Source organism: Lonchura striata, chromosome 7 (assembly GCF_050655825.1).
Source record: "Lonchura striata isolate lonStrDom1 chromosome 7, ASM5065582v1, whole genome shotgun sequence".
NCBI lineage: Eukaryota > Metazoa > Chordata > Aves > Passeriformes > Estrildidae > Lonchura > Lonchura striata.
This window is the reverse complement of record NC_140709.1, coordinates 33,144,555-33,168,565: the sequence shown is the minus strand read 5'-3', so window position 1 is coordinate 33,168,565 and position 24,011 is coordinate 33,144,555. Positions and strand designations below refer to the sequence as shown.

At 39.7% G+C, this 24,011-nt stretch overlaps 1 protein-coding gene across 26 annotated transcripts in view; it reads right to left on the bottom strand.

Annotated features, from left to right (window-relative positions):
• The window catches only part of PCNT (pericentrin), a 70,144-nt gene continuing 46,133 nt past the window's right edge, over window positions 1-24,011 (bottom strand). For 14 of the 26 annotated variants that reach the window (XM_085585362.1, XM_085585365.1, XM_021532575.3 and 11 more), the window contains 20 exons: window positions 23,223-23,375; window positions 22,620-22,796; window positions 21,260-22,372; window positions 18,894-19,421; window positions 18,111-18,207; window positions 17,507-17,661; window positions 14,515-14,712; window positions 14,090-14,263; window positions 13,300-13,495; window positions 12,043-12,256; window positions 11,410-11,560; window positions 8,946-9,662; window positions 8,106-8,386; window positions 7,745-7,844; window positions 5,653-5,817; window positions 4,680-4,915; window positions 3,165-3,244; window positions 2,298-2,460; window positions 1,690-1,817; window positions 1-385 (listed from right to left, as the gene is read on the bottom strand). In XM_085585362.1, coding sequence (XP_085441488.1) covers window positions 342-385; window positions 1,690-1,817; window positions 2,298-2,460; window positions 3,165-3,244; window positions 4,680-4,915; window positions 5,653-5,817; window positions 7,745-7,844; window positions 8,106-8,386; window positions 8,946-9,662; window positions 11,410-11,560; window positions 12,043-12,256; window positions 13,300-13,495; window positions 14,090-14,263; window positions 14,515-14,712; window positions 17,507-17,661; window positions 18,111-18,207; window positions 18,894-19,421; window positions 21,260-22,372; window positions 22,620-22,796; window positions 23,223-23,375 — 5,070 coding nt within the window. In that variant the 3' untranslated portion in view covers window positions 1-341. Of the gene's footprint in view, window positions 386-1,689; window positions 1,818-2,297; window positions 2,461-3,164; window positions 3,245-4,679; window positions 4,916-5,652; window positions 5,831-7,744; window positions 7,845-8,105; window positions 8,387-8,945; window positions 9,663-11,409; window positions 11,561-12,042; window positions 12,257-13,299; window positions 13,496-14,089; window positions 14,264-14,514; window positions 14,713-17,506; window positions 17,662-18,110; window positions 18,208-18,893; window positions 19,422-21,259; window positions 22,373-22,619; window positions 22,797-23,222; window positions 23,376-24,011 lie in introns of all 26 variants that reach the window. The other 12 variants (XM_021532568.3, XM_085585371.1, XM_085585363.1 and 9 more) reach the window with 8 other exon arrangements.

The window sequence follows — 24,011 nt, the reverse complement described above, 5'->3', positions numbered from 1 at the left end:
TTCACTAATAAAATGCCATTTTAATAACTTTTTTTACAAGGTATCCACCTATACACTATAGAAAAATAAACACCACAGAGACTTTTTGCAGCTTACAATACAGCAATGCAGGCACACTTCAGCTGTTGACTTAATTTCACATGAGAATGTAAAACATTGTTCTTAGTGAAAAGTAAGTCCCTCTTAAAGTACTAAAATATAATAAAAAGAGTCATATAAAAATCTGCTTTAAAAGCACTGCCCTTTATTCAGTTGCATGGGAGACTGTAAGTGCATTTGTTGAGTGAGGACCGACTCAGAGGAAGCAGGAACTTGCAGGACAGATTTTGTGAGTGTTTCCATTACTTTTTTAGGTTTCTCTGATGAGGTAAACCTAGCACTTGCCCTAAATTAAAAAAAAAAAAAAGATATTAGAAAACTGCTCGTGTTATGAAGCAACAGTGTAAAATTAGCAGCATGTTATTCCTCAAAGCACTTCATATGAGCTACACTGAAAGCAATTCCAATTTTCACGAGCCACCTAGGAGCAATCCCAAACAGGATCTGAAAGCCTAAACAACTGCCAAAGCAAACCTTCATACCCTGGGACCAGTGCTCCATCACAGGCCTGCTTTACCCCCAGTGACAGCTCAATTCTACCACTCCTGTGGTGATTCCTTGGATCATTAGGAACTAGGAAATTACTTGGCTGACAGCACTGTTCTAAAGATTGCAGCATCCTTCTGTAATGCCTGGACATTATTGTCTTGGTAACATGGAAATGACAGAAATCATATACACTTTTCACAGAAGTGCTGTTCATGGTGTTCCAGTTGTGGAGTACTTATTCCACACTTGGAATGATGCAAAATGTGTTCCTTCCATAAAGGGTGACAGGTTTCAAGTCTAAAATCTGTTTATCTATCTGTATCAGCCATGCAAGCTGCAGTGTTTGGGAAAAAAAAGCCCAAACAAAACAAACTCACAAAGTCATGGTAATAAAGTTTCTAGGTAAAGTCCTGCTGAGAACAATGTCAAAATTCCCAAACTCCTCAGGATTTCAGGATGATGTGATTACAGTCTGCAAGTTCCTCCTTAGGATAAGGTGTTTCTGTGCTATAACACAGGAGGTAATGAGACTAATTAAACTAAGTAAATCTGGTCTAAAAATTAGGTGGAACTGTTTTAAATAGAAAAGCAAAGTGCCACTACAATCCTTTGTGTGCTCTTTGATAAATCTTAGAACTAGATGGCTGTATTTACCAGCCTCCAAATCTTTTTTAAAAATCTGTTATGAACATAAGGAAGTGACAATTAAGGGAAGCATTACAGTTTGTGCTGCAGATAAAGCCCTGCTCAGCTATTACAACAGCTATGTTTGACTTTAAAGCAAATTAACTCTATACACAGCTTCATTTAAATTACAACGCTTGCTTGTTTAGATTTGGGAACAGGAGGAGGGGGCACAAATCACATGAAATGACTCCATCTTATCTCTTTCACTATGAACTTACAGAGAAATGCCACACTTGGGGGAGTTTTAGATACGACTTGGAAAGGTTTCCTTTTGGAGACTGACTTAGTTGTAACTCCCCAGTAATGATAATTATTCCTTAAAATGATGCTCTTTATTGGCAATGTGTACAAAGAACCTCGTGAAAAGCAGCCCAGACTTGCAGGAGCTGTGAGGGGTGAGAAGGTGGTTCTTACCTGGCTGCACCCCTCGCAGCCTTTGCTGAATCGCCTCCAAGCGATGGATATATTCTGTGAGTGACTGCTCAGGATCCTGAGGTGGCACAAGGGACTTGTCTGGAGCTGAACTTGGGGACAGATGCAATCTTAAAAAGAAAACAAATTATTTTCTCCTTCTCATGCTATACTCTCAAATATATCCAGAAATTACATTCATATAGTCAGGAATTCTAGGCAGAGAAAACTGGAAACACCACCCCTTTTCCATTTGTATAGCTGTTCCTGGAAAAAAGAGCAGCAAGTGGCATTATTTAGCCTACCTTGGATCTACATCAGACCTGAGCCACCACTAATCAACCAAGTCACACTGAGCACCAGTCAGGGCTGCTGTTATTAATATCCTGCTCCATATCATACATGTGGCTTTTCTTAGCAGGGCTGTCAGAAACAGACACATGACATGACAGAGGAATAGGGTGGGGTAGAATTTTGGAAGTTCTTGCAGGTTTCAAACATTTTGCTGAATTCCATGCAAACCAGAAGACTACCTGGCTGTGACAAACCACTCAGCAAAGTTAAAAAAAGCCTACAATAATCTGAAGCATCTCCCATCTTTGCAGACTGACCTGTTGTGGGAGCGGGAGGAGGATCGTGGGGAGAGGCTTGTGAATCTTGCAGCACAGCTGGTTCTGTGGCACAGTGCTGTGTCCCTGTCCTGGGTAGGGGGAGAGCTGACAGGGGCAGCTGGAGGCTGCTGCTCTTTCAGGACTTCTGTTCTAGCACCAGAGGCTGTGGTAAATATGAAGGGTTAAAAAAATATGCACTAGGAACTACTGAGAACAGGCTGTCATAAACAAATCCAATAAACCCATGAAAATTACAACAGAGTATGCTTAAGTCTGGTTTTAAATGCAGGTAAATACACTTTCTACAGCTAACTGCTTTTTTGATTTGTGAGGGTTTTTTTGTTTTAACCGTATTTAGCAGAATTATGATACTATTTTGTGTTGAGGTAGAAAGTTCAGCATTTGAGGATTCAAGTTTCTTAGGAATCATACCACAGTGGGTTTATGTGTAAAAGTGGTGTTGTCTTTTAAAATAAGTATAAGCAACTTAGAAACAGTGAAAATTACATAGTACCAGGTAATGAAAAATACACTATTTAATCTGAATTTGGTTAAGCATTGAAAAGGTACAAGTAATGGAATTTTACATCAAGGGCAACAGTTCCCCAATACTGGGTGCTGCATTAAGATGTTTGTTGGAATTCTTACAGAGGCACTCATCAGGAACTCAAAGGAACACTCAAGTGTCCCTCAAGTAACTCAAGCCCTTACTGACCTGCATTAGACCATCTATCCCTCTACTCTACAGATGGATACTGGCAAAATAAACAGATTTTCCCACTTGGGTTTTGTTTTTAAATGAAACACTTCACTGAAGAGAAATTACAACGAAAACAATGTACTTATCCAAACACATAGCTGTGTTACCTCCTATACTGTGAGAAATGCTTTCACCCTGTGTGCTCTTCCTGCCAACTTTGTTCCACTTCTTCACCAGAAACTTTAACCTTGGTAAGAAAACAAATTTGTACAAGCATTAAAAATAAGCAAAATACATTAAATTTTAATCTTATTTGTTGGTATAGAACCTATTGAGCAACATAATAATTGTTGTGGGAATGACAGGAAAATTCTTCAAATTCAGTTTTTGGAATGCTGGCTTATTCCATTTTACCCTGCAATGATCTTTGCACTGCTGAAAAGACTTGCTTGTTTTGGCACTGCTCCTAATGTCCAGAGAGCTCTTCCTACCTGAGAGAAGGAGTTTGGAGGTTACTACATGAATTTGGAGGTGCTGCAGCCTTTGCTGTTATTATGGTATTCATGTCAAAGACTCTGTGTCATCACCTGATAGACACTTGCTAGTAACTACTTTAACTTGACAACCCAAAATTGCTCAGAAATAACCACCAACTACATTTAAAACTGCTTTTTTTTCATTCAGTGGGCTCAAAGTCACTGGGAGATGGCATCTTGTCCCATGCATGTACAGCTAGCAAAACCCATTTGATAGTGACACAGTGTGATAAAATCACACCCAATCAAACACACACTACTGGATTCCAGAGAACCATTCCTGACAGATCACATTCTGATACAAGACAGACTGTCCAGTGAGACCAAGGAGATAAGGATCAGCTCCAAAGTGTGGATGTGATAGCCTGGTCAGAGAGTGAGAAAACAAGAGAAGTTTTCTCACAGCAGAGACTTTCAGGGAGTTGTAGAGAAACGATGATAGCTTGTTATTGTAAACAACCCGCAGGTGGTGTTTTTCTGTTCTTCTCAAGGATTGTTGGTGAGACAAGTGTTTTTGTTAATTAGCCATTCAGGTAGAATGTGTTGAGTCAGTCTCTAAAGAGGAGAGTTTTTGGCATTAAAGCTGTGGTTGTGCAAACCAGCCTTCTTGGAGTCTGTGCTGCTTTCTCACTCAATAGCGACATCACAGGACTTCAGTTTGTAATGCTGTGCACTGGTTCCCAAATATACTGCAGATTAATATCACTCAAGTAGCTTTTTTATAGATTTATGGAATGGTTTGAGCTGGAAAGGATCCTAAGGAAGCCCACCTTGTTGCATCCTCCTGCCATGAGCTGGGACACCTTCCACTGTCCCAGGCTGCCCCAAGCCCTGTCCATCCTGCCCTTGAACATTCCCAGGGATGGGGCAGCCACAGCTTCTCTGGACAACCTGTGCCAGGGCCTCATCACCCTCACAGGGAAAAAATTCTTCCCAATATCCCATCTAAATCTACTCCTTTCCATTTTAAAAATGTTTTTTACAAATCTTCAGTACAGATCAAACTCAGCTAACAAGTCATGCTTGAACCAGTTCTGGAGATCGCTTCTGCTTAATATTAATGTAGGATAAGCCACAGGAACTATCAATTTTTTAAGCTTCCAAGAAAACATCACCTATAAGAGACAGCGAATGTTTTGGCTTTACCTTGAGATGGCAATGATGGCTCTGACTGCACACCTGAACTTGGTGAAGGGCCGGGAGTGTGATCCAGAGAGCTGCAGGTCTGCAGAAGGATAGATTCCCATGCGGGCAATGAGAGACAGAGTTGCTTGCTCACAGTCCTGAAACCCACCAAGCAGCAGCAAGAGGTATTTCTTCTGATAAACTAGAGCCTTTCTAAAGCTCTCTGCTCGAATGTATTTTCGATATAATCTCTGCAACTGCAGAAAGAAAAAAAAAAATTTAAAAGTTCATTTTTTTCACAGTTACTGTTGCAAAAAGCCAGCCACAAACAAGGTGTCTTCAGGTCAAATATCCAGACTGAGGACACAAAGGCAGCCAAAACAATTCTATACACTGCTAAAACCCACCCAGATTTGGAGTGTCAGATCTCTAAATCTCCTGAACGTTTTCAAGCAAAATTGTCATACTCAAAACTCTAAACTCTTTAATAAAAAAGTACATCTGCTTAAAAGAAATGTAAGCCAGAATGCATGGTGGGAGAGATGCCTATCTGATTTGATCACAATCAAAGTGTCAGAAAAATAACAAGTATTGAAGATTAGTCAGCAGGGATTAAAAATCTTGAGTGTTTTCTATTTTCATGCTTAGACAAGAAATCCCTATCATTTAAGAGTGGAAAGAAATTCCAAAAATCCAAATGACTTTTGATGCAAGCTCCTGTCTAACACGGAGAAAGTTCCACAGGAACATCTCTGATGAGGCACATATGGGGAAAGTTTCTAATTTAAAATAATATATCAAACTGTTTGTCTAGAAAATCAACCTTTTAAAATAGCAACTGCAGATTACAGCAGTAAGTGAAACATAAATGCCATAATCTGACAGATCCTTTTTTTCTCCAGCAGATCAGGTTCAAATGATACCTCCTGGCTGTGGCTCTGCTGGCTCTCCAAGCTCCAGAAACCCCCTTTGCTGGCTATCCCCATGACTTTACCTTAGGATTGGAAATTTCTGCCACTGGTTTGTTTTCAATTTCAGCTTTGGCTTTTGCCAGCTGGGATTCTGCCTGTTTTAGCCTGTTCTGCAGCGTGTTCCTCTCTCGTTGCCAAGCCTCTCTTTCCAGCTCTTGAACAGGGTCAGCATCACTTGTAGGTCTCACCTAAAACAGAAACCTAAAGGAAGTGAGCCACAATGGGTTTTGCACATTGCTTCCACAATCAAACATCTCAAACAGAGAAATAACCTAACTTTATGACAAATTAAAACATAATAATAATGAGCCTGAAAACCAGCAAAGGTATTCAGGTGTTGAACAGCACAATGGGAAACTGAAATGCATGAACAGCCCTTCTGACTTTCATCTGACTTTCTTCTACATCCACAGGCAGCATAGAAATAGTGAAGATGTCCGTGTAAATGCAAAACCAAGTTGCACATACAACAAAAACAAGTTATAACAAATTTTGAAAAAAATCACACATTTAATTCTGAGAGTCTGTTGTCCAGAGAAGCTGTGGCTGGCCCATCCCTGGAAGTGTCCAAGGTCAGGCTTGACAGAGCTTGAAGCAATCTAGTCCAGTGAAAAGTTCCCAGCTCATGGCAGGGGGTGGAACAAGATGAGCTTTAAGGTCTTTTTCAGCCCAAACCATGCTGTGATTCTGTCAAACTGAGTTTTGTGATAAGGAATGAGACCCAGGACTCCAGCTCCAATTCTTCATGGAAGTTCTGCCTTTGTAACCCTCTTTGTATCAACTACAAATTTAATGGTCATCAATTAACATCAGTGCATGATGCAGTAGATCACAAAATAAATAGAAGATAATTTTTTAAGGTAGCTGATGTTTTATCCGTTGAAACAAAATCTATACATTAGAGAAGGCAGTACAAACAACTGACCCCAGTTCCTCCTTGCAACTTATTTCAGTACAATCTGTAGCATCTGAAGGAGTTCTACATGAGTCATCTATGTCCTTGACTTCTACTGCACCATTTGGCAGCTGATTGACCAGACAGCTCCACTTGGCACAGATTTTCCATGCTGATATTTTGCCAGGTTCCCTGTCCAATACTCCCCAATTTATTGCAACTCAAGGGGGGGAAAGCAGAATATTCCTTTGGTGTCCTGAGCATGTGGTTCAGTACCTTAAAGGAAGGAGAAATTCAGAGAGGAGACTGAAGGAAAAGGTGATTCTGGGGGGGAAAAAAAAAATCAAAGCCTGAAAAGAGGGCAGAGAGGAGGGATTGTTTGTGCCCACAGAAGAAAAGCTACAGAGGTGCAGTTTTTGCTCCTATGCTCTAGAAAGGCATGTGGCTTTAAAGTGCTCTACCGAACACTTTTTTTGTTAAACAAAATTTAAGTCAGGAAATGTGAGCTCCTTTATTTTTGTGTGGTCAGTCCCTGAAGGAGGGAACTCTGCTCCAACAAGAGTTTTATCTGCAGCTGACAGCTCTAAAGGTTTGTGAGAGGAAAGCTTAACCAAAATAACCCTATGAACTTGAAGAAGAGGCTGCATCCCCCCCCTCAAGGCTGGAGATGATCCATTTGGCAACCACCTGTGTAGCTGCACAGGTGACAGAAGGAAAATATTAACTGTATTTTGTAAGCAGGTAGACACAGGGAGAGCTACAACATGCCAAGGCAGCTTGTCACACATCAGACTTGTGAAGAGAAGAGACAAAAAACTTTTCACTTATCAGACAGTCAGAGATCTCTGTCTATTGCAAGAGAAAGACATAAAAATAGGGAATCTGATTGAATCTAAAAGTTATGCATGTATGTATTTTGTATCAACAGACCTGAGCTTGGTCTTTGGTAATCCATGGCCTTATGTAAAATATTTGCAATACTGCAAACTTGGGTCAGAACAGCCCTGAGATTACAAGCCACTATGGTGCTTTTTGAAAAGTACTTGGCATTTTGGTGAAAAACAACTGTTTCTGGATGCATACAGAAGCTACAGCAACACATCCCAAAGCTTATGATCCTTGGACACATGACATATCTAGGAAAAAAATGCTCTCAGAAGCAGACTCTGCAATATGACAAAACAGAGTTGGACATTAAAATATGTTACTATTTTCCTTACCTGAGATGTAGGAGGAGACAAATCTGATTTTAGCTCCCTTAATGTCCGCAGTAAAGAGGCTACAGCTTCATCATTTGATGCAGACCAATCATTAACCGTTCTGTTAGGCAGAAATACCTTTTCAGTATCAGGTTGACTTGTAAGAATATTAACACATATTTAATTGCTTCTTCCCACTACTAGACCTTTAGGGTTTTGAGACTTTACTTATGCAATATTTACCACACATATTACTATAAATACACAGAGAAATTAGCAAGTTCTGTTAATTTTTAAGAATTAAAAGAGCTAAGGGCTCTCAGCCATGACACACACAAGCTAGAAACAGGATGGAAAGCAAAGTGCTATTTTATGAACTCACTTATCCAGAGTTTTATGTATGAACTCATTAAGATGCACAACCACAAAGAGCAACTGCTGCCTTATCTTCTCCAGCTGTTGTTGCTGCTGTTGCAAGTGGGGTTTTTCAGTTTCTTTTGTCACAGGCTGTGTGGCACTTCCATCTTTGCTTGAGGTACACAAGAGTTCCTCCTGACAATTTGGAGTTGGAGGATTTCTTTCTCTTTCTCTTACTACTGCCAGTATTTCCTGCAGTTCTTTAATTCGTTGCTCATCTCTTTGGTGTTGCTGTTCCAAGTTTTGCTGTTTGAACAAAATAAGTAGTAGTTAATTGCATCTTATATATACCCACTTATGTAAGTGTCACCACACCTAATCAGCACATCCATCTGGGTGTTCCTGACCTGCCAGACCACTTTTGGGGGAAGACTTAGAGCACCGTTTCCCAGGGACACCAGGAAGCCATTTAATGATACTGGAATTGGCATTGTCTACATCCAAGGAGAAACCCAGGGTGAAACCAATATTTTGTCAAGCCATGACTGGGATCATAGCTCAAAAAATAAGGGCAATGACATGAAAAGTAGTTTGGTTTCATCCTGCATTTAACCCATATTCATCCCCACCTCTGAACATCCAGCAATTCCCAGCAGAGGCAAAAATGTAAGGATCAACTTCCATCAACAATAAACGCAGACACAATCCCTTGAAAACAGCTACATTTCACAAAAGTAGGACAAGAGCTCATTTAATGCATTTTTCAGAATGCATTAACAGAAGGAAACATTCCAATCAAAGAATACCATCCAGAGGGTTAAATCCCAGTGTGTGGCTATTTGAGTGTAAGGCAGAGCATTCTCACCAGTCTCTCCTGATCTCTCTGCCAGTCCTTCTGTTTCTGTAGGTCTGTTTGTTGCTGCTGTTTCTGTTCTCTCTCCCTCTCCTCTTTCCTGTTCTTATCTTGCTCTTTAAGCAGCTTGAAGAGTGACTGCAGTTGTTCCCAGTCAACTTTCAGCTTGATCTCTCTCTCCCTCTGGGCCTCCAGGGAACGGATCACCTCTTGTTTTTGTGCCTGAAGAGACTCCAGGGTGGCTCGCAGTTTGTCACTGACCTCCTTCTCCTTCTGGGTTTCCTCATGGCACATCTGTACCTCAGCCTCCAGCTGCCTTTTGGACAGGATAGCCTTGTGCTGCATTTTCTCAATAACAGCAGCAAGCTCCATAGTTTGGGCCCTCTCCTCTTCCAGCTGGGCTTGGAGCTCTCGGACAAAGGCTTGTTCCAGCAGCGACTCCCTGTGCTGACAGGAAGCCCCTTCCTTCACTCTCATGCTCAACTGCTCTGTCAGAACACGCTCATGGTTCAAGGAATCCAGGAGCTCCAAGGAACGTTTTTTCTCAGCATCCAGGTTTTTCTGTAGCTCCCTCAGTTTGTTGTGCTCCTGGGCCAGCAAGGCTTCGCAGCGGGAGTGCTCGATCTGCAGCTCCTTGCGGAGGTTGTCTGTCACTGTTCTCTCGTGCTCCAAGGACACGGCCAGCTGGCAGTTCTGCACCAACTGCACATCCAGGGCAGCCTGCAGCTCCTGGGCACAAGGGGGGAGAACACATTCATATTCCAGCAAAAACACTCATTTGTGGGACCGGCTGGCATTTAGCAATTGTCAACCTATTTTATCCAGAAAGATAGTCAAGATTTAACTAGAGTAGCTCAGGTATTAAAAAGTTTGAAATTACAAGTGACGGAAAAATGCTCTTTAGCAATATGGCACCAAGCAACAAAATAAAAAAATTATCATATTAATGTATCTGCCAGTACATTATTTCCTCTTCAGTTATTAAGACCCTCATTAGGAAATCACTACTTTTTACATCACTCAGTCCCATTAATAAGTAACATCTGCAACAGCAATAACCCTGTTGTTTTAAAAAGAAAAATCTAACCAGTAAGAATAGATGTAAAGCTTCAGGACTTGGCAGCCCATCTCTTCAAATAACAGAGCAGAGACTGATAAAAATAATCACAGAATGGTCTGGGTTGGAAAGGATGTCAAAACTCATCTCATTCCCACCCCCTAACATGGGCAGGGACACCTTCCACTATCCCAGGTTACTCCAAGCCCTGGCTTGGACATTTCCAGGGATGGGCCAACCACAGCTGCTCTGGGTAATCTGGGTGCAAGGGCCTCATCACTCTCACAGGAAGGAATTTCTTCCTGATATCTAATCTAAATCTACCCTCTTTCCCTTCAAAATCCATCACAAGATTCATTCTGGGAGCCAGTGTTTCTTCAGAAGGAAAGGCAGGGACTGAAGGGGCAGTGTAGGGCACTGAAGGCAGCCAGAGCTGGCACTGCTGTCCTACCGGGGAGGTCTACTCTGCCCCGCACTTAGCCAGCACCATTTGTTATGTCCTAGAAAGCCAGGTCAGATGCTAAAAGGCAGAAGCTTTCCATAATGGGGCTTCAATAAAGATTTGTGAACGCCAGACTAATCTGTCCAACTGGGTACCTCTCCAGGGCAAAGCACTTTTCTCCTGGCCTTGGCTACTCTAGCCTCCTTGCATGAGCAGCATTTCCTAACCGTGCAGCATTAACAAATATCCCAACAGAAATCACTCACAAACTTAAAACACCTACCAGGAAGATGACAGGAGAAGCCAGAGAATTTAAGTCGGATTGTTTGGAGTTTTTTGAGAGAGTTTAGTTTTGGGGTTTAAGAAATGGTTTATGTTGAATCTTCCTCATTTTCCATTTACTGTAGGCCTTTTACAAGGACTGAGTCATTGCTATTACAGCCTTGGAGAGAAAGCTATTCACTTGTTTTCTGTTCAATTTAGAAGGGAACAGGACGACTTTGGTTAACCTCCAAAAATTCATATTATATTGAAAAGGCTCCACTTACTCTCTGCCAAACCTATTTATCATTGGGTGGTTTTCTTTATAATCTCAGAGATCATACATCTCACACCCTCATGGTAAATTTGCTGTGGAATTAAGGGTGCTGTCACATCACACAGCTGTAGAATCCGGCTGTCCCTACTCAGCAAGGGGCAGTACACAACAGGGGAAAGTGGGAAAGGAAAAAAAAAAACATGAGGAGATGTGAGGAAAAAAACCCCAACATGGCATTCAACCTTGGTTTATTTCTATACGTGCAATTAATGAGAGTAACTAAAAGCTTTCACTTGGTGAAAAGGACAAAAGGACGCTGTGCACATTCAGGAAAGGTTTGGGGGTTTTAACAGCTACTAAACAAAGAACAGTGGAGGGGAAGAAGACTGTACAAATAACTTGTTAGTTAACGTCATGCCCCAGGGGAGCTGGGCGTTACCTCCATGGCCTTTGTCTTTTCATCCTCTGCTTTCCTCTGCTGACGCTGCTGTTCCTCAAACCAACCTCGCAGCTCAGATCCCTTCAGCTGCTCAGCCTGCAAGTCTTCAAGCGCAGCTGCCAAATCCTTTTCTTTTTTTTCCAATTCAACACTGCAAAGTTCAAAACGACATCTCTATGTTCAGAACAGAACACCCTTCACCAGCATCATAAGCAAGACATTTTGGGTTGGTTTCTCTGGGCTCTTTCTATTGATTTGTTTCTTTAAGGTGGCCTCCATTCTTTCTAAAGAGGGTCAGTTTTCAAGGTTTTCAATCTAATTAGCATTTTAAAACATTTGCCTCCCTGCAAGCCAAGCTAGAATTGCTCGATTTTGTAACAATTAAGAGATAGGTTATTTATTCTGGCAGAGCAAAGTTGTTGTCCTGCAAGAAGAAAGCAAAATATTGGCATACACTAAGAAGGGAGTGGCAAAGGAACATACCCAAGATGACAGAATTTAGTAAAGAAAACATAACCCTTGAGAGACCCTAGTTTTCCTCCCTCTGTTTCCAAGTGCTTTATGGATCCAATTAATATAAAGTTCTTTCCCACCTGCTGATAAATCAAGTAAATGAATAAATCTACTTCTTACCGTAAATTATTTATTTCCCTCTGAAGCTCTTCCAGGGACTTCTGCAACCTTTCATTCTCTTGCATACTTCCAGAAAGCTCTGATTTCAGGGATGCTTTTTCTTGATTCAGGAGATCACATGTTTCCGAGGATCTTCTCTGCTCCTCAGAGAGAGTGCTGTGCAAGTCACTTACAATAGATTTTTCCTCCTGAAGCTTATATTCCAATAATTCAACTAGGATAAGAAAACACTGTTATTGATATTCTAGAGACCTTGACAATATGATGTCATTTATACTAATCCAAATTAGGAAAAAAAACAGCTGTATTGAAATGTTTTTGTCTGAAGAATTAATCTCTTTTCAAATGAGAGGAATCAGAAGAAGGATGCCCAAACACTATGAGTCTATCATTGTGATATTCTCTAAAATCACTTACGGATTTTAAGCATCATTAAACCAACTTATCCACTTCTATAAACATTTTATGACAGGAATCACTATATAGAACTTGTTTGGCCAGCTCTGTTCAGGCCAGTGAGTTAAGAGAAATAACTCTCCCTAAATTTTGAGGCTCCTGTTTGATAAGTACTTAAAAACAATTAATGTACCTATGTCTACAGTATCATGCAAATAAAACTAGTAATAAACTTCTGGATGTCCAGGAAACTTTGCTCTATTGGACTACAGCATGTGCTATTAAATAGCTGAAATCTGAATGACAGTGATGGAAAAACAAAAAGAAGGAAAAAGCAGTGTTTTGCTTTGAAGAGAGATGTTTATTTTTGACCACGGTCACTTGCACTTATTCCTTTATTACATAAAGGGAACCTGCTGTGAAAATGAAGGCTTGCTTATTTAGTCAGGAACATGGTTTAGCAGTGGCCCTGACACTGTTTATGGTGGGACTCCAGAATGTTAAAGGTCTTATCCAGCCTAAATGATTCTGTGATTCTATACTAGCAAACATATAGATAACCAATTCTCTGCAAACAAACAGGGTTTTACTGTCCTTGCTGGGTTTTCTCCATGTACACACTATTTTAGTTCCATTGCTTAGGGTTATTTCACAGCTTCTCTTTGCTTCTCATAGTTTGTCTTAACTACTGATATGAGAAAGAACTGCTAACATCATAGGCAACCTGAGTGCATTCAGTAAAACTGAGGAATTGTACAGCATCATCTTCTTTGCAAGATACCTTTTTTTGCCTTTCACCTTTAAGGTAAAAAGGAACTGATACAGAAGACAGAAAGAGCTGACAGAGACAGTAAGAAATACCTTTCCTCCGGAGCTGGTGCTCCTGCTTGTTGCCATGATCCTCAGCCTTGGTAAGGGTTTCCTGGAGCTGCTGGAGCTTCTCCTGGTTCTGGAGATGTGTCATGCGGAGCTGAGCTCGGAGGTCCTGAATTTCTGAGAGCAGGCTATTCCGGTCTGAGGAGAAGAGGTGCTCCACAACCATCTGCCTCTGCTCCTCCTGAAACAAACCAAGGCCTATTTAAACTACAAGGCTATTTCCATATCTTCTGCAAGGATAAATACTAAGTGAACTCTTGCAGTACAAGTTTTGTACTGAAGCACTCAAATGACTAAGTTCATGCTTCACATGAATGCAAAATGATAACATTATGTAAAAAAGAAAAACCCCACTTCACTTGCCTTGTCAAGTTTATACATAACAATTACTACAATCTAGAAACTAAATATTACTGGCAAAAAGCTCCCAGATTCAGAGTTATATACCCTTTGCAAGGGAGATCTGCGAAGTTCTAGTCAAATGGGAAGGAGGAAAAGAATTCAACCAAGTATTTCCTATTGAATATCACAGTCTTTCTTGATGTCAGCTAAAATAATCAATAGGCTTTGTAACATCACGAACAAAGTTCAAGAAAAATGCTACCACAACAGAAACTCTAAAAGCTACTGGTCCCATGCCATCTGCATTATACAAGACATGGAAGATAGTAACATAATACACAAGATTTAGCAACAGAAGCAATAAAAATGAAAAAAAAATAAAAGAGAATTAAGAAGTGATGTATGAGCACTACACTTTAGGAGCTTTTCATACTTGCTGTTTCATTATATACTCCAGCTTTTCCCCAAATGAACTTGTGTCACCAGATGCAGGATTGGAGAAGTGAGACTTCAAGTCAATTTGCAACATACTTCTCTCCTTCTCAAACACACTCTGTACTGCTTGCAGAAGTTCTCCTCTCCAGTCAGCAGCAACACCTGATGTTTCCTGTTAAAATATTTTTTTTAAATAGCATTTCTCAAATTGTAACCCAGCATCTTTCATACCATAGGAGTATATCTGTTTATTTAAGCACTTTTAGAAACGTTTAAAGAGTACTGTCCCTTACTCTTTAAACATATATATACACACACAAGCCTCATAACATATTCTATATATAACATATATATATATATATACACATATACACACACACACAGCCTGGTTCCCTTGCTTTAAAGGGTATTTTATAGCCATACCTTGTCTCCTCTATCTGCCACCTTGCTGAGGTAATCCTTCAGTGACTGGATAGCATCCAGCAGGGATAATCCCTCCTTCTGCCAGCCCTCCATTGCCACTTGGGTCTGAGGGACATTCTTCAGCTCCCTAAAAGCAAAGGGATGCTCTGACAAAGCCAGGATTTTGCGGCTCTCCTCATACACCATCTTCAGCACAGTCTAAGAAAAAAAAAAAAGATAATATTTGGAAACAGGTATCAGCATCCTGACAGTGTAATAGTAGGATGAGTTAGTACTAGACAACAAAAGTAAGGTGTCTGTATCAACACCCTAAGGTGCAATTAAGCATAAATTACTATTTATGCCAAAATAGTGTTTCTGAACCATTTAGCTAACTTTCCTGGGAATGAATTAAATTCTATCAAGCCTGAAGCTATGTTACCAAACCTCAGTGATGCCAGAAAACTGAATGATGTATTTAGACAACCTTGGCTTAATTTAGCAAATTATGTACAAATATCAACTCCCAAAATAACCACTGTAATAATTTACACAGTGGAAATTTTTTCCTCTGACATTATCAGGCCAAATATATATTTTAAATAAATTCCCTTTTCACAAGCTATTACATCATGCACAGATGTTTCCTGGCCTCTTTTCAAGGAAGGTCACTGGAGAGTTGAATTCTTTTCTTACACACATCTCATCAGAACATCACAGCCTCCATGTGGAGCTACGCACTTTAAAAACAACATAGAGTACTTTTATTTAACTCTTGCTAATCTTCCCCTGCACATTTTTTAAATTACTTTTCAACAAACTTAAGTTACTTTTCTGTCACTGGAATCAAAGTAGTGATTACTTCAATAATCAATGAAAACCTTTAGTAAATATTAACATCAGAAGCACAGTAAAGTGTTCAAACATTCAGTACTGGAATATGCACTCATATCTTACAGCCAGTAAAGTCGAGATTGATGCTCCACAAATGAAACTAAAAACAAAAATACCACCCTGTTTCTTAAGGTATAATAAAATTCACCTCTTCTATGAAATCTCTGACACAGAATTTTTTAGACAGAGAATCACAGTTTGGTCTTCAGCTGAAGGGACCTTTCAAGATCATATCTAGTCCAACTCTGCTGTGACAGGCATAGGGAGCATCTTCTATTATTTCAGGTTGCACAAAGCCCCATCCAATCTCATTTTCAATGGATTCTGGGATAGACTTCTAAGGATCCACCACCTCTCTATGCCAGTGTCTAATCACAAAAAATTTTGTACTTATGTCCAATCCATTTCATGATCTTACTGGGCACAGAGGTGAGGCTGAAAGATCAGTAGCTTCCAGGGTGCTTGTCCTTAAGCTTTTTAAAACAGACTGCTCTGATTCCCTTTTCTCCAGTCACCGAGGACTTTGACTGCTGTGACTTTTCGAAAACAACGGAGAGTGGCTTGGCACTTGCAACTGCAAAATTTCCTCAGGACCTTGGGATTCATGTCTTTGGGTCCCACAGACTTACCTATGTCCAGGTTCCTCCGGTGGTGTTGAATCTGATCTTTTTCTTACAATAGGAAAGAACTTAATTCTTACTTCCTTCCTCCAGTCCCTTCCTCATCTAATTTAAAGATTTCCTTATGGGTTTGGCCATCTTATTGGTGGAGATACCCTTGTCTCACTTGCTTGGGTGAATTCCATGAGTTCCCAACATTTCTGGCATCTCAAAGGTAAATCCATGATAATAAAAACTAAAACCTTGAGTACTGCACCAGCTGCACAGCCAGGGATTCTATTCTGGTACCCTTCATCTGACTGGGAAGACAGAGAGAATATCACCCACAGTCCCAAACCTTTGAACTGTCCTGTCAAAGTGCTGTTAGACCCCACACAGGTGATAATCTGTGGGGCTCACTCAGCTTGACAGCCTCAGTGACACCACAAATCCAAGCTGCTGGTAAGCAACAAACTTCTCTAGAGAAGGCACCAGGATGGCAGGAGGGTGCTTCAGTGCCTCTCAGTAAGGAATCTCCAATTACCAACACCTGATGTACTTTTCTGGTAGCACTGGTTCTAATGCCAGCAGATGGTTTCATCAGCTTTGCATGTTTGGCTTTTCCTGGATCTCATCATTCCTGGATCTCATTATTCCATGTGTTCTTCCTTCTCCAACCCTAGAGCATCATGTCTCTTATTAAGGGCAGATGGATGGGGGAAGCATCTTCCTTCTGACTTGAGCAGCGATAAAGGCCCAGTCTCCTTCCTCTTGTGAGTTACCTGTGCCAGTTAGGTTGAGTGAGTTTGAATTCAGGCTTACCTTCCTCCCTTGTGCTGGGCAAGCTGAAGGGACCTGCTAAGCATATTAGGAGGCAGGATTCACTTCCAGGAAGGGATTTCTTACAGTTTCTTATTACTTGAGAACTCACTGTAACCTACTGCATTCTCTCACAGGTAACAATTTCTCCCTTTCTGTAGCTGGAATTTTTAAAATGGCTGACAACTTGCTCAGCAAACCAAAGAGTTCCAGGCATATACTTTCTTCAACTTTAATTACTGACTAGAGTGAGCACTCACTGCTCAGTCTTCTGTATATTCCTCATGTTGCTTGAACTGGCTCTGACCTAACCCTGCACACCTTGCACTGGTGTTTCCACAGCTCTCCATCACATCAAGATGACAAGAACAGGCAGAGGAACATGATATCAGCCAGCTATGGTTGCTTCTGAAACAACTTTCTGTGAAGCCTCCAAGGCAAACCCATAAAGCAGAATAAGCAGTCCTTGTACCCCCACAATCTGAAAATTGTCCTAGCAAAACTAGTTCAATTGTAGCAAGTACAAGCAAATGTCAGTAATGTTGTCACAAGAGATGCAAGGACAAGAACCATCATCAACTTGCAGTTTAAACCACTATAGAACACTTTTCAGTGTAAATGTAGCAGCTATTTTACATTGCCATTTCACTTTTGCTGTCCAGTTTTAATTTGCTGGTATGCTTATATTAATCATATGTTACCTTCATCTGTGGTGAAAGTATTTCCTTCTCTTTCATTGATTCCATAATATCTGGAATTATGCCCCGGTATCGCAGGTAAGCCATGACATTGGCATCTAGGTGATCTGATGTTTGTAGCTCCTGCTTTAAATTAGCTGCCAAATTTGAGCTGGTATCTGAAGGAAAGAGACAACCATCCCCACAAAGTGTTACAAATAAGGAGAGAACTTGAAAGTAGAACAACCACTTGTAAAATAACCATGACTTCTGCTTGTATGAATGCAGGGTCAGATTGAATTGGCTGGTTGATATCTCAACTTAAACAAGTTAAAAATAATTTAAGTTGCCTTTAGAACCAAAGGAGTAGTTAAGTACTTAAGCCAGGACTCAAATCCCCTGCCTCTGTTCTGTATGTAGATGAAAAGGTAAAAGCAGGCACAATATATACATGTGTATATATATATACATATGTGTATATATATATATATTTCTTAACAAAGAACCACCTGCTTAAAGCATAGCTTTCCAATAAAAGACTACAGTAAAAGAAAATGGAAGAAAGGAGAAACATGTTTTAATATTGAAAGTAACAAAAGGTAAAAGCAATCTACAAAGTTCAACTTACTGCTGCTACATCCATCACTCATGGCAGATGCTCTTGATCCTTCATCATCTTGTAAATCAGAAGGGGTTAAAGTCAGATTATCAGCTTCTCTCATCTGCTTGAGAAGAAATTTTTCATGTTACTTTGGTTTTCTGAATGTAGCTGTTGGTTTCAGCATTTATGACAACTTTTTTACTTGTGCTGATTTTTAGCAAATCCCTACTTGATCCACGTGTTAGAGATGGCAAATACCACAATTAATGCAACATTGGTGCACTGCAAAGCCATTCCATCTCAATTTTTTCCTCTTTTAATAGTCTTAAGATACCATGTGTTTATATTTAACTACCCATCAAAGCAAGGCACAAAAACATACAGCCAAGGAGAAATTTTCTTAAGTATAGACTTAATCTTCCTGTGAAATTACAGAATATAGACAATATATAAATATATGTATACAACATATAAAACACTGCTATTATCCAGTTTTGAAAGAGTCTCTTCTAACACTCAACAACAGATTGTTGAAGAAGTGGAGAGCTGTTAGAGTACACTGAGTATTGTGGTAGCAAAGGTTTTACAGGTTGATCTCAATTACTGACACATTAAGTGCAACAAATTTATCAGTTTTTATCAGAGTAAGAGAGGAACTAATAATTGTATGTCCAGAACTTCACTGGCCCTACTCCCAGCAGTGTGTAGCTTTCTACTTCTTGGAGCCTGTGGCCCCTCAATGATCCCAGGGGGACAGAGCTGAGTAGTCTTGTTTAAAAAGAATTAAATCAGACATGAAATATCACTTACCAGAAGATTCTTCTCCATAGCTTCATCATCATCAACAGTATAGGTACTTTCAGAGAAAGCTGGAGATTTTCTATCTACTCCCACTGCTGCATCCCCACTGCCATTTTCATCCATGTTAGAATATCCCAGTGATATGGAATTCTCTCCTTCCAGGGATGACCTCGTGTGCACAATTTGAAAATCTGTGTTTTCAGCTTCTGAGAAGGGTGTCAGGTGAAGCACTGGTTGAAGCTCCATGCTTATATCTTGCTTTCTCATGATCTCAGGCGAGCCCCATGAAGACATACTTGCAATTAAATTCTGGTAATATTTTGGAGTCTCTTTGTCTATGCTCAAATTGTGTTTTGGTGAATCAGGAGTTTGATGAATTTCCAACATTTGCTGGCAATGCTTTTTCAAATCTTGATCCCCTTCAGAGCTGTGGATCATGTCCAACTCCTGGCAAAAGATATTTTCTTGTGATTGCTTCATCTGTGTTTTTGGATTTTTATTGTGAAATGGCACGTCAAACATAGCTTCATCTTTTTCCTATAATGAAATAATACACATTATTTGTTTAATTGAATTAGAGTATGATTTTACAAACTGAGAAACATGCACTTAAAGGCCTTTTAGAATGGATCAATTTTTCCATGCATCGCTTTAAGTAATTTTAAGGTAAAATTACTCTTAACCTCTGATTCTGTGACTGAGTCTAAATAATGCACTATTTGAGAAGATATTTTATATTATTTTAAATCTGTCAACATGGAAATTTAATTTCATCCTCCATACCTGTTAGTTTGTCAGATACAGTGAATAATTGTCATCCCTCTCATTTTAGGCCATCAACTTAATCCTTTTGTGTTAATCATCCCTCTTCATCATCTGTTTTAAGCCCAGTGCCAGCTGCCAGGACTTTACTCATTTTGCTGCTCCTCCAGCTTTCATTTTAATACATTTCCTGATTTTCACATTGTTTCCACTTTGGAACCCAAGCATAAATATAGGAGGGGTTCTTTGCTCCTTTAAGAATGCTGCATTATACTTTTTCTAATATCTGAATGAGCTAGATCCATAGAAAAAGAAGTCTACTGTAATGAATGCTTGAAGACATGGTAGTTTATTTACTTTGCATCAACATATTCTCCAATTTTGATAATTATCCCTCTTCAGTCTACTTAAAAACTTCCACTTAAACATGGAAATAGATGTACTGACACAAACATCAATTGAAACCTTCCAGAGTCTGAGTTTCTACCTGAAAAGTGTTTTTTTTTAATTATTTAATTGCCCCCAGCATGCCAGCATTCCCTGATATCCTTAAGAATGTTACCAATTATCTCTTCATTGAATCCTCAATTAAATCAGTTTTTTTTAACAGAGATCTGACAATCCCTACCTGTATAAAAAACATGGCCCAGTAGCCACTGGACTGGAAGTCTGCTGCCTTGTTACAGACATATCCTATGGTTTGAAGTACATCAATCTGCATGGGCCATTTAACACTTTTCCCACCTATTTCTTTGTCCTGAGAGATTTCTGGGGCATGCCCTGAATGTACAGTGTCACCCAGATGGCACTGCTCCAACCTCGAACTTTCAGGCAAATAAAAATACAAACACCAGGGATGATCACATGTTTTGCATAGCTACACTCTTCATTTCTGCTTTAAAAATAAGTATGTCATTATACATAGCAATTATCCTATTATTTCTTTTAAATAAGTCATCTACATTGGATGATTATTGTAACATACTGCCAAGCAGAGCCCTGAAAATCCACATAAGCTTGGCATTGAATGTTCTTCCTTTCCTGTATACTCCAACTCTTCATATAAACCTTCTTAACTAGCACTTATTACTCTGTAAGCCAGCCTTTAAAGACAGTAACTTGGTGTATGACATATTTCTACAGCTCTCTGAAAAAGGGTCACCCAAGTCCTACTGCTTTCTAAAATGGAGTGATTTAAGAATTTAAGATTAGGTTACGTGGAGCAAATGGTTCTAGAGAAGATTCAGAATAATGACAAGAAAGAATCATACTAAGTAAGAATTTCCGAAAAGAAGACATGAAGAAGTGTTCTCAAATAGTTCTCCAATAGGAGCCATGAAGAATGGCGAACAGTCTTGGTAGCTCGTGGGCTCATTGCTTGGCTTGCAGATACCCATCCTCTCACTCTCCATCCTCAATAGTTCAGGAGGAAAAAAAATTAAGCTGGAAAGAACTCGCAGGTGGAAAGAAAGAAGGGATATCACCCACTAACCATTCTTGCAGGCAAAACAGAGTAAAACGGGGAAAATGTATTTAATTTATTAATCTAGAAATATATTATTTTAAAAAATCTCACCAAAATGAATAATATTATTAAAAATCAAATAATGTACCAGTTTAGCAGTAGGGGAAGCCAATGCTCCAAATGACTGATCAATATTTGCTTCTAATTCCTGCACTCCATTTTTAAAGTCTCCATCTTTTCTTTTACTCTGGCAGAATGGCTTGAGAAATTGAGTCTCTTCATGACCTACTTGCCCCTCCAGCTTGCAAGACTCCAACTGTGAAAGAATTTCATCTCTTTCCAATCGTAGGGCTTCGAGCTCTTTCATGTGGGCCTTGATTTCACCTTTCAGTTTTGCAGTGCTCCCCTGCAGTTCCTTGATTTCTCTCAGATAAGCTACTTCTTTCTGATTCAGTGCTTGCACCTGGAAATCAAGTCTAGAAACTTCTAATTGAAGACTGTAAACATCCTGTGCCTGACTTGCACCTCTCTTTTCCAACTCTGTTTGGAGCTCTGCTGCTTTTTCTGTTAAGTACTGCAGCTCAGTGGTGTCAGCTTCTCTTTGATCTGCCATTGTCTTAATTTGCATCTCTTTCTCTAAAATATTTGCTTCCTTTTCTCTCACCTTATCTTCAAGTTCTTGAACTCGAGATGTAGACATCTTTGTCTCAGCCTCTCTCTGAGACAACAGAGTTTGGGAAACCCTGTATTCTTCCTGAAGTGCCTGGTGCTGGATTCTCAGGGAGGTGAGCTCTGCAACAGACTGCTCTGATGACTCTCGAAGCTGTTGGCATTTTTTCTCCAAAGCTTCCACTTCGGTTTTGAGTTGCAATTCCTTTTTTTCCAGTTGCTGCTGCAGAGCTTCTTTAGAAGCTGAGACAAGCTCCAGTTCCTCCTGAAGTTCTCTCATTTTGGAGTGCACTGATTCGTTTCTTCTATTTGCATCAGCATCACCGTGACAAGCTACCAGTTCCTTCTTCAACTCATTCTGAAGGTTTTCCACTGACTTTTCCAAGGGAACTTCATAGAAATAAACTGGATTGTCACTATCTTCATGACATACTGGCCCAAATTGTGCCAGCTCTTTCTGAAGCTTCTCAATGACTCCATGGAGTTGCTCCACCTCTTCATCCTTGTCCTTACGCAGCCTCTCCTGGTCAAGGCGAAGGTGCTCGACCAGCGATCTGAGTTCTTCAATTTCAGGTTTTTGGTCTTCTGCAATCTAAGCAAAAGGACTGAATATTACTCTATGTAGGCAATTATTATTGCATACAGAGTTTATATTTCTCTTCTGAATCACACAGGCATTAAGTCACATACGTAACAGCAGAAAAAACCATACATTTCAGCTGGTAATGTCTCAAAATAACCTCTACTTTCCAAAGAGAATTATCAAACATTTCATTTTCAATAAGAATCTGCACACCTTGATTCCCCCCAAAACCAAGCAATGAACATATAATACGCACTCTTACTTTATTCTCCAAAGCATTCTGCAGCTCATGCTGAAGTCTCTTCATCTGCTCATTCAAGTGGTCGATTTCTTGATTCTTTTCTTCAAGCAGTGCTTGTGGGAATGACAAAGCTGAGGAATCACTAATACCTAGGTCCTGGCTTTGCTTCACATGAAGTTTTGTTAGATCCTCCTGACCAGAGAAAACAAAAATCTCATTAGAAAGGATCGATTTTGTCTCTCAAACTAATGGCAGAGCAGAACTAGGGGCTTTATTTAAATATTCTCTTATTTACTATAATGGTGAAGAGCTCAGGAACACAACTACAGCTTCTTCAGGTTCACACCACTGTTAGACCACCCCAACCCAGAAAATAACCTCAGCTCTTGATTTAAATCAAATCACTGTAGAAGATAATGCTACAAGCATGAATCTGGAATACTGGGAGACTTTGGTTCTACAATACCCAGCATTAGTCTTGTAAGGGTAATGCAACATTCTGATGGCAAGAGAAACAAACCAAGTATCTGTTTACAACATCTTGAGATGAACACCTCAGAACTCAAGAAAACAGATCTCTGACATTTTAGGCAGTGCACTAAAGCTAGAGGAACCTACCTGCAAGTGTGCATTCTCTGCCTGAAGCTGGATGATGTTGGAAGTACTAAAGTTTTTTTGCATCTCTAACTGCAAGTTCAGCTGCAATATCTCCTCATCTTTCTTGCTCAAGTTATCTTTATATTGTTCTACTTGGTCTAGCAAGCTTGCAATCTAAAAAAAAAATTAAAATGCATAGCTGTTTTAATTAAATCCTCTAAGATAAAACTTCATTGATTGTATTATTTAACAACAGGAAGTAATTTCAGCAAATTCAGTGATTTAAACTCTAATAAACTTGCACAAATAAAACCTAAATAAGTAAGTATAAAGATTGAGAAGCTTGTATTCCAGCTCCTCATCTGCAAAACCAAAGTACTGCAAAGGTGGGTTTGTTTTCATTTTTTTTAAAAAAATCTACCTGCTCACAAAAGATACATTAATCTGTATTGTAATGTCATTTAATGTAACAATATGAAGCAAATTAGCATTTGATGTGCAACAAAGATAAGCAGTCAATATAAACACCATCCTTGTCCTCCCAGAACCCAGAAATGAGCCTTGCAGTGCCAATCCCAACAACACAGACAACAAAGAGATGATTCAACAACCACACTTTTCTCTGCAGTGTGATGTTGCCATCCACGGTTTTTATCATCTCTTGCCTTAATGGGTAGCAAGGCATAGTGGCTTTGGGAATTATGATTGTTGAAATCAGACTTCATAAGAGAAATGGAAATTCCATCTTGAAGAAATTAATTTTTATTATCTTGTACTGCTCTTGAAAGAATGGTGTACAATTGACTGAAG